General features: G+C 37.1%; 1 protein-coding gene across 5 annotated transcripts in view; it reads left to right on the top strand.

Annotated features, from left to right (window-relative positions):
* Positions 1–13005, top strand: part of MRTFB (myocardin related transcription factor B) — a 177510-nt gene that overhangs the window by 135113 nt on the left and 29392 nt on the right. For 4 of the 5 annotated variants that reach the window (XM_034782919.1, XM_034782918.1, XM_034782921.1 and 1 more), the window contains 3 exons: positions 1068–1143; positions 3322–3483; positions 4051–4235. In XM_034782919.1, coding sequence (XP_034638810.1) covers positions 1068–1143; positions 3322–3483; positions 4051–4235 — 423 coding nt within the window. Of the gene's footprint in view, positions 1–1067; positions 1144–3321; positions 3484–4050; positions 4236–4528; positions 4688–13005 lie in introns of those variants that run through there. The other variant, XM_034782922.1, reaches the window with a different exon arrangement.

A 13005-nucleotide genomic window follows, 5' to 3' on the forward strand; every position in this document is an offset into this window, starting at 1 on the left:
TTTAAAAACTTTAATAATAATCTGGACTCTAGGACAAGGTTAGTTATGCCTGAATTACTCTGCACAATCCAGTAAGAGTCAGTTATTGTGCCATAACTTCATAAAACTGGCAAACTTTAAACTGTGAAGTCTAGTCATCTAGATCTTCAAACTTATTCCAAAGAGATGGGTTTCTTTTAAGAAAATTAATAAGGATGTTACTTTGCACAGCAGATTTTAATAGCAAAGGTCTGAACTGTGGTAATATGGCATGGACCTGCATTATGGAATAGCGTATCTCTGGATTGCTACTGAGTTGCTTACGCAGGGATTGTGACTCAGACACTTAAGCTGTCTCTGGTTCTTACACGGGATGTGCTAATGTGTGTAGAGAAGGCTCTCTATGTACCAACACAAGGGCCAGGAGCAATTTGCTCATTAGTGCTGGCTGCTGCTTTGAAGTAGGGATGTCACTAACTTTCAAGTAAAGAAAAAAATTGACTTTTAAAAGCAGTTCAAAGGCAATTTCTGTCTTGGTTACTGTAGTCATTTTATGTCTGTACCAGTGTGCTGCATTTCCCAAATCCCAGTTCAATCACACCAATTAGATTTAGATTTCAATCTCCCTTTCTTGCTCTGTGTGTTTGGGTCGTAGTTAAGAGGAGCGAGTGGGGGTATTAGGCAGAGAGTCTGTTTAAGGTGGGTCATTTTATGGGATCCTTGTTATTTGTAAACTATTTAGGGGAAGGGAACTAAGTTTTATCCTAGGCAATGTAAATTGCCAACTATACTTACTGTGCAATATAAATACTTTAATAATCACAAACATAAAGCCACAACCTAAGTTTTAATGCAATGTCTTGCCAAAAACTCTAAAGCTTTAATGGCTTTCTTCATAGGGAAGAATTTTCAATGCAAAAAAATAAATCTCTCCCCCAACAGAAAACAGTGATACTCAGCTACAGGAATATAAGCCAAGCAGCAATATATTCATAAATCCAGTTCTCGTAAAAGTTTGTGTGAATGAACAAATTGCTTTGTTCTATAGTTATTAGCATTAGTATGATGCTTTTTTTTTTTTTTTAAAGACTGAAAATTTTCTGAAGCACAAGATTCGCAGCAGACCAGATCGATCAGAATTGGTCAGAATGCATATTCTGGAAGGTAGGAACCCATGTATCCTGTTTTTCAGGCTAACGGTTTATTTTAGTTTTGGGCTATCTTACTGAATCAAGCTTTGTTAAGAGGTACTTATTAAGGTGCAGGACTGTTTTGCATGCCAATCTGTAGTTCAGCTAATTGGTACTCCATGGAGACTTGAACCAGTGGGGAGGAATCTTTATCCTTAATCCATAGGACAGCAGAGAAGACACTCCTGACCACTGCTCTCTTCTCAGCTGTGAGGAGGATGCTGCTATAACCACAGTTTCCCTTAAATAAAACTTGTGTTGTATCATATAAAGTTAATTGCTGTATTATCTATCTCCTATCTCATAGAACTGGAAGGGACCCCTAAAGGTCATCGAGTCCAGCCCCCTGCCTTCACTGGCAGGACCAAGTCCTAAGAGTTGTACATACAGTATACATTGTTGCAGTCTTTCCAGGAAGCCCTGAAACAATCTTACAATTTTAAGGGAGGTTTTCCACAGTAGATTAACCATTAATGAGCTCATCTCTGCACATTTTGTTGCCTTGCTGTTCAGGTAAATTTAATACTCAGAAATAATAAAATCAGTTTTTGAATGGGACTGCATTAGCATGTTTTAATATTGAAATCCCATTGTATGTATAAACAGCAGTAATAAAACCAAAATGAATTAACAGTATTCCATTTGGTGAAATAGTCTGCTGTTTTTAGTTTTCAGAACATGAACTTGGGATACTACACTCAGATCAGGATTCTTCATATTGACAGGCCATCTGCATTTTGTCATTAAAATTAGCACGCAACAAACATCTAACAACCTTCAAAATTACATTTTAAAATTAAGCCTTTTATAGTTGAGTTTGGCAAGAGAGGCTCCAAAAAATTTGTTTTGAAGTTGAAAAACAACAGTTTAATGGATTTCATTCATATTTGTTCTGGGAAAACTGTCATTGGGGCTAAAATCATATCAAGTTTCTGCCCAGTATATTGGGAAACAGCCAAGACGTTACATTCTGAAAACTGGGGTTTATAATAGAAATACCAACTCGCCCTTAACTAGAAGATTGCTGCTATAATGTATACATTTTTACTAATGTGATCTGCTTTTAGATTTATGAATCATACTAGTTCTGTGTGTCATACTTTTGGTTTCACACACATGATTACCATATATGCTGATATTATTACTGTAGAATAAGAAGTGCCTGCATTCTTTAAAATGTCCCCGATGGGTTTTTTCTTTCCACTTCAGCCTACTTAATGAGTCTAGAAGAATAAATTGATAGTCTTACTTTGGTGACAAAGGCCCTGATTCGGCAAAGTGCGTAAGCAATTGTGTAATTTAAATTGACTTCAGTGGGACTACTCAAGCGCTTAAAGTTAAATAGGTGTTTAAATTCCTTGCTGAATTGGGGAAAAAGTAATTGAAGAGAGTTTTTCGGGTCAAATTTGATTCAAATTTTAGCTTTGTAAAAATATGCTCATAGAATCAGTGAGGATTTTTTTTAATAACTAAAATATTTTCAAATAAACAAGATATTTCACTGGAGTGTTTTAAGCAAATAAATATTACCCTCTGGAGTTTTCAACTCAAACATAACCCGGAGAATTGCAAGTGAAATTGACAAGAAACTGGCTATCATCAAATGCAAAATTGTGTAGTCTTCTCCCTAGTGAAAGAAATGTCAAAAGTAAGCAATACCATATCATAAATTGTGAAGTTGTGTAAGTTGTTTTAATTATTTCAGTAACACAGACAAGGACTTTTTGTAATAAAACATTTAAATCTGATAGTGCCTCTCTAATAGGTCAACACCATTTATATAGCTGCTTATACTAATAAACAGCATTTTGGTATCCTGTCCATCTGTTGTAGTGTACAGTAAATATTACACATCTTGTTTATGTTGTGTAGATTCTGTAGCTACAAATTGCATCCTAAATTGATGATGGGGCAGGGTCCCTTGATCAGAGTGCCTAAGACAATGGGGTGTTGATTTGGGATCCCCAGGCACTACCATAATTTAATAATAAAATTAATAATTATTATTAAATACTATGTTGGTTGGTTGAGCCTGTATGACCAAGTTTTCGACCTGCATGGAGGTATGGCTTTGAAAATCAAATGCTATTTTGGTGGTCTTAAAATGAGACAAAATAGTTAACAGAATCATTAAAAGTTTTATCTCTTTTAGAGACATTTGCAGAACCCTCACTGCAGGCAACTCAGATGAAACTGAAGAGAGCTCGGCTGGCAGATGATCTGAATGAGAAGATTGCTCAGAGGCCTGGCCCTATGGAACTGGTGGAAAAGAACATCCTTCCTGTAGACTCCAGTGTTAAAGAAGCAATTATAGGCAAGTAGAAGATCTACAACTTGGATCTGTTATCAGTAAGGCAATATGAGAAATTAGTAATTTGAACCTTAACTTTAAAGGTTAGTTGAAAAAAAAATAGTTAATTAGCTATGTATTATGTCAACTTCTAAGATACCTATGCCCTATCAGCACTAAATTAACCAAAATAATACTGTTTTTATTCAAACTCAGTTTTAAATGTACAGTTGATTGGAGTATAAGGCTATGTCTGTCTTACATGAGTGAATCTTTTCATTATTAAAAATAATTAAAAATTGACGCTACATAAATGATTCTTATTTAGTCACCTCCCATCTTAAGGGAACATGCCACTAAATGCTCAAATATATGGAATACAGTTCTTTTTATTCTTTTTTAGAAGACCATCACCATTGAGCAACCAATTTTTGGACCCTTGAATATCTTTTAAGATGGCTTTTATTGTGTTAAAAATAACATTTAGATACAAAAATAGTATGCTAGTTGATTTCCAACATTTTATGGCTCCTCTAACTAGCTAAATACTGACTTTTGAACTAAAGAGTTTATTTTTTGTAAACATCCTAGCAGTTGGACAAGAGAGTTATCCCCAAGCTTTGGATGATTACTCATTTGATGAAGACAGCAGTGACGCTTTATCTCCAGATCAGCCTGCTAGCCAGGAATCCCAGGGTTCAGCAGCGTCTCCTGGTGAGCCAAAAACAAGTGACTCGCCATCATCAGTCACACCGAACACTACTTCTACCACACAGGTACAGTTTATAAATGTGAGAATCAAATCACAAACCTATGTGTTGTAGTACTGTATTGCAGTAAAGAGAGCACTGATAAAAAAGCACATTTACCATACATGATATTTTACTTTCTGCGTGTTTTTGTGACATTTCACTTAAATGATGCTCATTTTAGGTACTGTTGATCAAAGTTGGAAAACATATTTGACCAAAAAGAGGTATTGAAGGCTCCGAACATAACATAGGAAAAGGAGGAAGCAAATAAAGAGCACTAGTTGTGTTCTCACCTTTCTTTATTTCCCTCATTTTTTTCATTAATATTTATCATTTTTAACTCCTCTTTTATTTTATCTTTCCTACTGGCCACCATCTCTGTGTCTCTTTCTATGATATATATGACCCTAGAAATACTACTACTTCTTGAACACCAGATTTCATTCATCACACTGCCAAGCAATCCACAACTTCAGGTAACTAAACTAAAGCAGGCTGTTTCAAGCTTTTAAAAACTCTCAATATTGTTTTTTCACATTTCCAACGTACTTCAGAGATGACATTGAATTAGATATTTGGGGGAGGAAAGATAATACCCAGTTAAAATCAGACACAAAAAACAGATAAACCTTTGAAAAAGACAAACTTTCATACTGTTTTCAAGCTCCCTGTGTAGTCTAGAACTGATGATGAATTAAATCATCTCAGAGTCATTGCTTGCTAGTATCTGTAATTATTGGATCCTTTTTAATGGACTTTAGAGACACTTGTTTACCAAGATTACTTTGCAAATGCTTGCAGTAAAAGAGTTCAAAAAAGAATTTAGGGTTCAAAAAAGAACGAGATAAATTCATGGAGGATGATAGGTCCATCAATGGCTACCAGGATGGGCAGGGATGGTGTCCCTAGTCTTTGTTTGCCAGAAGCTGGGAATGGGCAACAGGGAATGGATCACTTGATGATTACCTGTTCTGTTCATTTCCTCTGGCGCACCTGGCATTGGCCACTGTCGGAAGACAGGATACTGGGCTAGATGGACCTTTGATCTGACCCGTATGGCCGTTCTTATGTTGCTGCACTGGAATGTGAAGAACCCAGTTTGCTGTTCCTAGGTTCCAAGAGTGAAATCCTGGCTCCCTTGAAGTCAATAGCAAAACTCCCATTCACTTCAAGGAAGCCAATATTTTACCCCATGCTTTTTCCAGAATCTGTAGAACCTTTGCAGTCATCCCAGAAGAATGTTTTGTCTTTAATAGTAATGGTTAACTGCAGTTGCTACTGGCTTTTTAGTACCTTTCTTCATTCCAGATAGTTAACTTGTATAAATCATCACAACTCTATTGAAGTCAGTCAGTGGAGCTATGACAGTCTACATCAGCTGGGGATCTGGCCCTGGTCTCCAGAAAAGATCACAGAAGTAATGAAGATGTTGTTTTTTATATTTATATCGTTTTAAAACAGTGTAGATGTTCAGTATTAAGAAACAAAACAAACTTGCTGTTTCTCATCTAAGCTAGATTTTCTTGTTTTCTTGCATTATGTATCTAAATTAGATTTTCCAAAGAAGAGTGAAAGTAAGGAAACCTGTAATACTAAAAGGAACAAAACTGGCAGATGCAACATTTCTCTAATCTATAACAAGATATCTGAATGAATGGTATTTTTTTAAAATAGATTAACAAAAAATCAAATGTAGATTTGACTCAGTAGCTTCAAAATAGTACTATCCACTGCCATGGAGAGATCGGAGCTTAATTGTTAGTCTTTGTAGCTTATGTTCTTAGGTCAAAGAAGCAACATTGCTTCTCTCAGGTGCTTCATTGACTGGTCCAAAGGTAGTCTCCTTCAAAAGGATGGCAGTTTTGTGTCTCTGACAGTATAAATTATTAGATCTAAAAGGAAAACAGATTGCCTCTTCAGAAGTAGAGGCGATTAAGATTGATCCAAATTACTCCATTAATAAACTCCAAGGGCCTAATCAGTGTCATCTCATTACATTGGTGTACATCAGTAATAAACCCACTCTAAATTATCAATTCCACTGTAAATATGAAAGGAGTATTGGGACTATAGTGTCTTGTTTCAAACATTTTTCAAAAATCATGTAGTAGCAGACAGGTGGAGGCATAATGCTGTACTTGAATTTATTTTCTCAAAAGCCTGTCTCAACCAATTTGTAAAATTTGTAGACTTAAAGAACTAAACACCAAGTTACCCTATTATTTTTTTGGATTATTAGTCTAACCGTTTATACTATTTAGAATAGGGTTGTCAAGCGATTTAAAAAAATTAATTGTGATTAATCACGCTGTTCAACAATAATAGAATACCATTTATTTAAATATTTTTGGATCTTTTCAAATATATTAATTTCAATTACAACACAGAATACAAAGTGTACAGTGCTCACTTTATATTTATTTTTGATTTAAAATATTTGCTCTATAAAAAACAAAACAAGTAGTATTTTTCAATTCACTTAATACAAGTACTGTAGTGCAATCTCTTTATTATGAAAGTTGAACTTACAAATGTAGAATTATGTACAAAAAATAACTGCATTCAAAAATAAAACAGTGTAAAAGTTTAGAGCCTACAAGTCCCCTCAGTCCTACTTCTTGCTCAGACAAACAAGTTTGGCTACAATTTGCAGGAGATAATGCTGCCCGCTTCTTGTTTACAATGTCACCTCAAAGTGAGAACAGGCATTCACCTGGCACTGTTGTAGCCAACGTCGCAAGATATTTATGTGTCAGATGTGCTAAAGATTCATATGTCCTTTCATGCTTCAACCACCATTCCAACATGCGTCCATGCTGATGGTGGGTTCTGTGCAATAACAATCCAAAGCAGAGCGGACCGACGCATGTTCATTTTTATCATCTGAGTTAGATGCCACCAGCAGAAAGTTGATTTTCTTTTTTGGTGGTTCGGGTTCTGTAATTTCCGCATCGGAGGGCTGCTCTTTTAAGACATCTGAAAGCATGCGCCACACCTCATCCCTCTCAGATTTTGGAAGGCACTTCAGATTCTTATACCTTGGGTCAAGTGCTGTATCTATCCTTAGAAATCTCACATTGGTACCTTCTTTGCGATTTGTCAAATCTGCTGTGGAAGTGTTCCTAAAAAGGACATGTGCTGGGTCATCATCCAAGACTGCTATAACATGAAATAAGTGGCAGAATGCTGGTAAAACAGAACAGGAGACACACAATTCTCCCCCAAGGAGTTCAGTCACAAATTTAATTAATGCATTATTTTTTTAATGAGCATCATCAGCATGGAAGCATGTCTTCTGGAATGATGGCAGAAGCACAAAGGGGCATATGAATGTTTAGCATATTTGGCATGTAAATACCTTGCAACAGCAGCTACAAAAGTGCCATGTGAACACCTGTTCTCACTTTCAGGTGACGTAAATAAGAGGCAGGCAGCATTATCTCCCGTAAATGTAAACAAACGTGTTCGTCTTAGCAACTGGCTGAAAAAGAAGCAGGACTAAATGGACTTAGGCTCTAAAGTTTTACATTGTTTGGTTTTTGAGTGCAGTTATGTAACAAAAAAAATCTACGTTTGTAAGTTACACTTTCACAATAAAGTGATTGCACTACAGTACTTGTATGAGGTGAATTGAAAAATACTATACTATTTCTTTTATCATTTTTACAGTGCAAATATTTGTAATAAAAAATAATAATATAAAGTGAGCACTGTACACTTTGTATTCTGTGTTGTAATAGAAATCAATATATTTGAAAATGTAGAAAAACATCCAAAAATATTGAATACATTTCAATTGGCATTCTATTGTTTAACAGTGCGATTAATTTTTTTGAGTTAATTGCGTGAGTTAACTACGGTTAATCGACAGCTCTAATTTAGAAGAAAATATATATATAATATAATATAAAATAAATAAAATTTGGAGTTGCATTTTAAGCACTCATAAGATCTATCCACTGGTGAAAACTAGAACAATTTAAATACGCAAAATGGAATGTTGAGATGCTTGATTCCCTCTTTCACAGTTCATCTGAAATGCAAAAATAGCTTGAGTTTTGCAAACAAACAAAAAATCTTCACTATAATGTAGTTGTGTGGTTTAGAAAGAACAGTAACACTGTCTGACCTTGAATATTTCTGCATATTTGAACATCTTATAAAAATGCAGATGGAAAACAACTTGCCAGATTATCAATGGAATGAACATCATTTGCACTGGAAATTAATTTTAAGTTTGACCAGTTCCTAAAACAGAAGGCTATGTGTATAATATAGTCATCTGAGCATTGTTATCATGAGTGCCTCTCGCTGGATTCTTACAGCCAGTTTTGGTATCTCCAGTCTTTGAGTTACTCAGTAGACCATTATTTATGATGCTTACTTGTATTAGATGTTGCCAGACTGTTGTTTTTCCTCTAGTGTTAATTCTTTGTGCCATTTTGGTCGTTGGCTTCTTTGAGACAGCCAGCATGGATGCCCAATTAATATAAGTATGGTCCTGGGCTTTTTTGATAGGGGGACATTCATCCACTTGGAACTGGAGACCACCAACTCATTTAAAGTAGGTTACCAGACTTCCACTAGACTTTCACATGCATCCGAAGAGGTGGGTATTCACCCACGAAAGCTCATGCTCCTATATGTCTGTTAGTCTATAAGGTGCCACAGGTCTCCTTGCTGCTTTTACTTGACTTTTAGTCACTATTGATCAGTAATGAATTTGAACTTAAGTTCAGTTGCTTTCAAGTCACTATTCCCTAAATAAAATTATCCCTGCCTTTTCGTATTCCTCGTTACACTACCAACACCTTATTTTTTCTTTTCCTATGTCTTGCACTTTTTATCCAGATTTCCTCCTTCTTACATATTGCTGCACTCATGAACACTTAAATGTTCAACCCAATATCTTGCAAGTTTTTTTTATTTGCATATAGACTTCTAATAATCCATTGATAGTGATGGTTGGGATTTTCTGGTGCTTACATTCATACATTCTTAACTGTATACTCTAAAATAAATGTGCCGCTTTTGCAATGTGACTAAGAATAACTATTTTACAGTTTATGGAAAGATTTAAGGAGGAAACAATTTTAATGCCAGAGCGATGGGTATTAATGTAAATCTGTAATATCTCTTTTGGTTAGTGATGGCTGTAATCTAGTGCTGGATTTTCAGAACAACTTCATAGGGAGCTCAGGGTGTTTCATGAAGGTTCTATACAAAGTACAAACTACAGAACTGAGCATTTTGGAACATTTTCCCATTTGTCGTTTAAACTCGCTTTATATCGGTAAACTTATTTTTAAACTGAGCCAGTTGACTTTTAACATGGCCCTGACTCTTGTAAAATTGCAACTACCTTACTATACTACATGGCAGAAACTGGAATTATTCTGAACCTTTTTCCTAACCGCCACCACGATACAATGCAAAAAAGATTGCAAATTTCAAATTCTAGAAAAACATGTCTGTCTGAGGCAGCTGATAGTATACATCATTTACAGTGCATTCCTTCCTGAGGTGCAAATTGTGACATGAATTAGGTTCCATATGGAAAAAATGTAATGTGTGTTGAGTGAAATGAAAACAAACCACATGAAATCAGATCAGTAAGTGAAGAGTTAGGCTCCTTATGGATAGTTAAATAAAAATACTTGAAGCAATGCATGCCAAAAGCCATTCAAATGGTGAGTGTTAGATAGATACATGGTAGCAACAACAAAACAACAGAGCACTTACAGCTAATTTGCAAAGCACTTCAAATGGGGCTTTAAATCTTCTAGTTGCAGATTTTACACTGTGTTCCATACTCTTCTACATATACATCTAGAAGTACAAAACTGCTCCTCCACAGACTGAAACAGATGCTTATCTTCATGTTCCTTTTGAAATATAAGAATAAGGGCTCACATGTGGAACCATGTGCCTGGGAATTTGCTCTTTCACTCTGTTAATTTCCTCTGACAAACTTTGCATTTTATTACAACAGAAAATATAAAGAATATTTTGAAAACAATGGAGTATAGTCAGGACTCTTTGAAGACTTCCTCCTGTACATGTTTCCAGGCCTTAAAGCATTAAAACATTTATGATCCCTCAGACAGATTGAGTGATGACCCAAAAGTCATCTTGCTTTCACCTCAGATGTTTGCATCTGGTAAGGATTAGGTGTTTTGACCTCATTACTTCAAACATGTCAAGTGATGATAACACTGCTTAATAGCCAATTTATTTTTAGACCAATTTCTGAATACTGAAGGACATTGCTCGATGAAGCAATGTGAAATGATTACTTTCCTAATACACTCAAACTAGCTGTTAACCTGGTGCATGTTCACTTTCAGTTAATAGAGAAAGTGCCGAAATAACACATCTGTGATGGGAAATGGGAGATTTGTTCTTTTATTGTTGTCTTTACATATCTCCTTTAAGAAATAGAGAAGTGGCAACCAATCCACAATTAAAACCTGTTAAATTAGAAAACATGACAAGAAAGTGAAGGACATTGTTTGCCCTTTCCTACCCTGCTTCCCCACCCCAAATAGAGCTATTGTAAAAATGAGGAGTCCACCAAGCTGCATATTTCATATGGTTTGCAGCCCTTTCAATTTGCAGCTCATTGTCAATGTGAGAACAGGTAATTGACTGTGTGGCAGTGGGACTGTTCAAGTTCAAGTAACATGATGTTTGCTTGAGAGACAACAGTTTGATTCCTAGTATCAGTGAAATGGCAGGGTTTGTTTGGTTTGGGGTGTTGTTGTTTTTTAATAGTACTAATAAAAAGCCATATTCTGAAGGGAAAAAAGAAGAAATGTTGACTGGCTAGGTCAGGGAATTACACAGGACTACCACTTTAAATTTAGTTCCTTGTGCCATTGACCTCTGATGGCTGTAGATTTTGTTCCATGCAGGTAGGATACTGTTTGCATTTGACCTTGCACTATTAAGAAAACCTCGAATATGGTCAGTTTTGTAAAATTCCATTAATTGAGAGTTGGCTGTAGTATTATTGCCTAGGTAAGTATAATCATGGGTACTGATACTACTGCATGTTTTAGGATTTAAAAGGCTGAATAAGGAAAATGAGTAGTGCTGCAGTTACTCAAAATACGTTTTATTTTAGCTTTTTTACAAGTATATTGTTCACCGGTAACCTCCTTCTCTAGAAGAAACATAGATATGTTACCACACAGCACTTCCTAATCAAGCCTACTTTATTCTTAAGGTAAAAAGCTTTACAGAAAAACATGTTAAAAATGATAAAAGACCCTGTATATATGCTAATAAGCTTACCAGAATTAACCTTAACATGGACTCTGGCAGGAGCAGTCCTTCAGCTCTACCCAAGGGGAGCCCTTGTGATTACCTATTCATCACAGCTTCAGCTCAGAACAAGCACCCAGTCCCTTCCAACCACACACTGAGAATGTCTGAGCCCCAAGGCCCATTCTAAAAGCAGGCTATTTATTTAAAATCCCTTTCTTTGTCCGTTGGTCCCTGGAGAATGTAATTTGAATTAATAAATGCACACCTTTCCAGTGGGTGGCTGCAAAGGGCTGATAGCAGAGGAAGTACATTAGCATCTCCCCATAGGTGCTGACTACATACCCTGGGCTGGAGCACCCACAGAACAAAAAAATGGTGGGTGCTGAGCACCCACAGGCAGGCCCCCCCCCCATCAGCTGTTCCGCAGCATGCAGGAGGCGCGGGGGGGGGGAGTGAGGGCGGGGTGCACTTGAGGGAGGGGGCAGAATGGGATGCGAAGAGGCTGGGCGGAGGTGGGGGATTGGCAGAGGTGGAGTGGAGGCAGGTCCTGGGGCAGAACCGGGGGGAGCACCCCCCGGCACATTAGAAAATCATCACCTCTGCGTCTCCCTCTCTACTAGAGAAATACATACAATGCCATAATAACACATACACTTTGTATTCTTAATACAATGTACCCCAAAGATATTAATCCTGATTCAATAAGGTTTAACTTAGTTCAATAAGGTTCATTCAGTATATTGTAGGAAATTGTCAGTCTGTCACCCCACAAGAATTGGCAGAGAGATTCAGGGTAGATATAATACCTCAGAACTACCTTTCTTATTTTGTGAAATGAACTACATTTCAAGTTGATGATGTCCCAGTGTCTCTTTTAGTTGTAAACAAACTGGAGGAAATTTAAAGAACTGAGATTGAGGTCTGCAAAGGTTATAAAAACTAATTGATATGGACACAGTGGTAAAATGAGGATAGACACAGGCATGGAATTAAGCGGCAGACCCCAACTTTTATGAAACTTTAACACAGGGGAGGGGTGCTACCCAGGCATGTAATTGGTTCCAGTGCAGGAGTTACAGGGCTCCTTACCATATAACACATAATGTGTGTAGGCTCCCCTCAGCCTATACACCAGGACTCAGCTCTCTCTGAGTCCTAGCACCCTCCCTGGTGCAAGGGGGACAGAGGGTGCAGCAGGGTGGGGACCTTAGCTTACAAGGGCCATAGTCTGACCTCAGCCCACGAAGGTCGCAGGGTCTCAACCTGAGCCCAACACCCATCACCGAAATCCCAGGTCTTTTACCTCTGGGAACCTTTCGTTTTATTCTCTTAACTATCCTGGGAACCAGCCACAGGGGCCACCACTGACTAGCTTGGTCATTTCCCACCCAGCTATGCTGCCTAGAGTCACAACACCTGCCCAGTCCATGTCTACACATGCTGTAACAGCATGTCAGCACTTCCATCTGACAGATGTACACCATCATCCCTTCTCGCTGATTGTAAGGGATGTCCTTATGCTGTA

This window comes from Trachemys scripta, chromosome 10 (genome assembly GCF_013100865.1).
Source record: "Trachemys scripta elegans isolate TJP31775 chromosome 10, CAS_Tse_1.0, whole genome shotgun sequence".
Classification (NCBI taxonomy): domain Eukaryota; kingdom Metazoa; phylum Chordata; order Testudines; family Emydidae; genus Trachemys; species Trachemys scripta.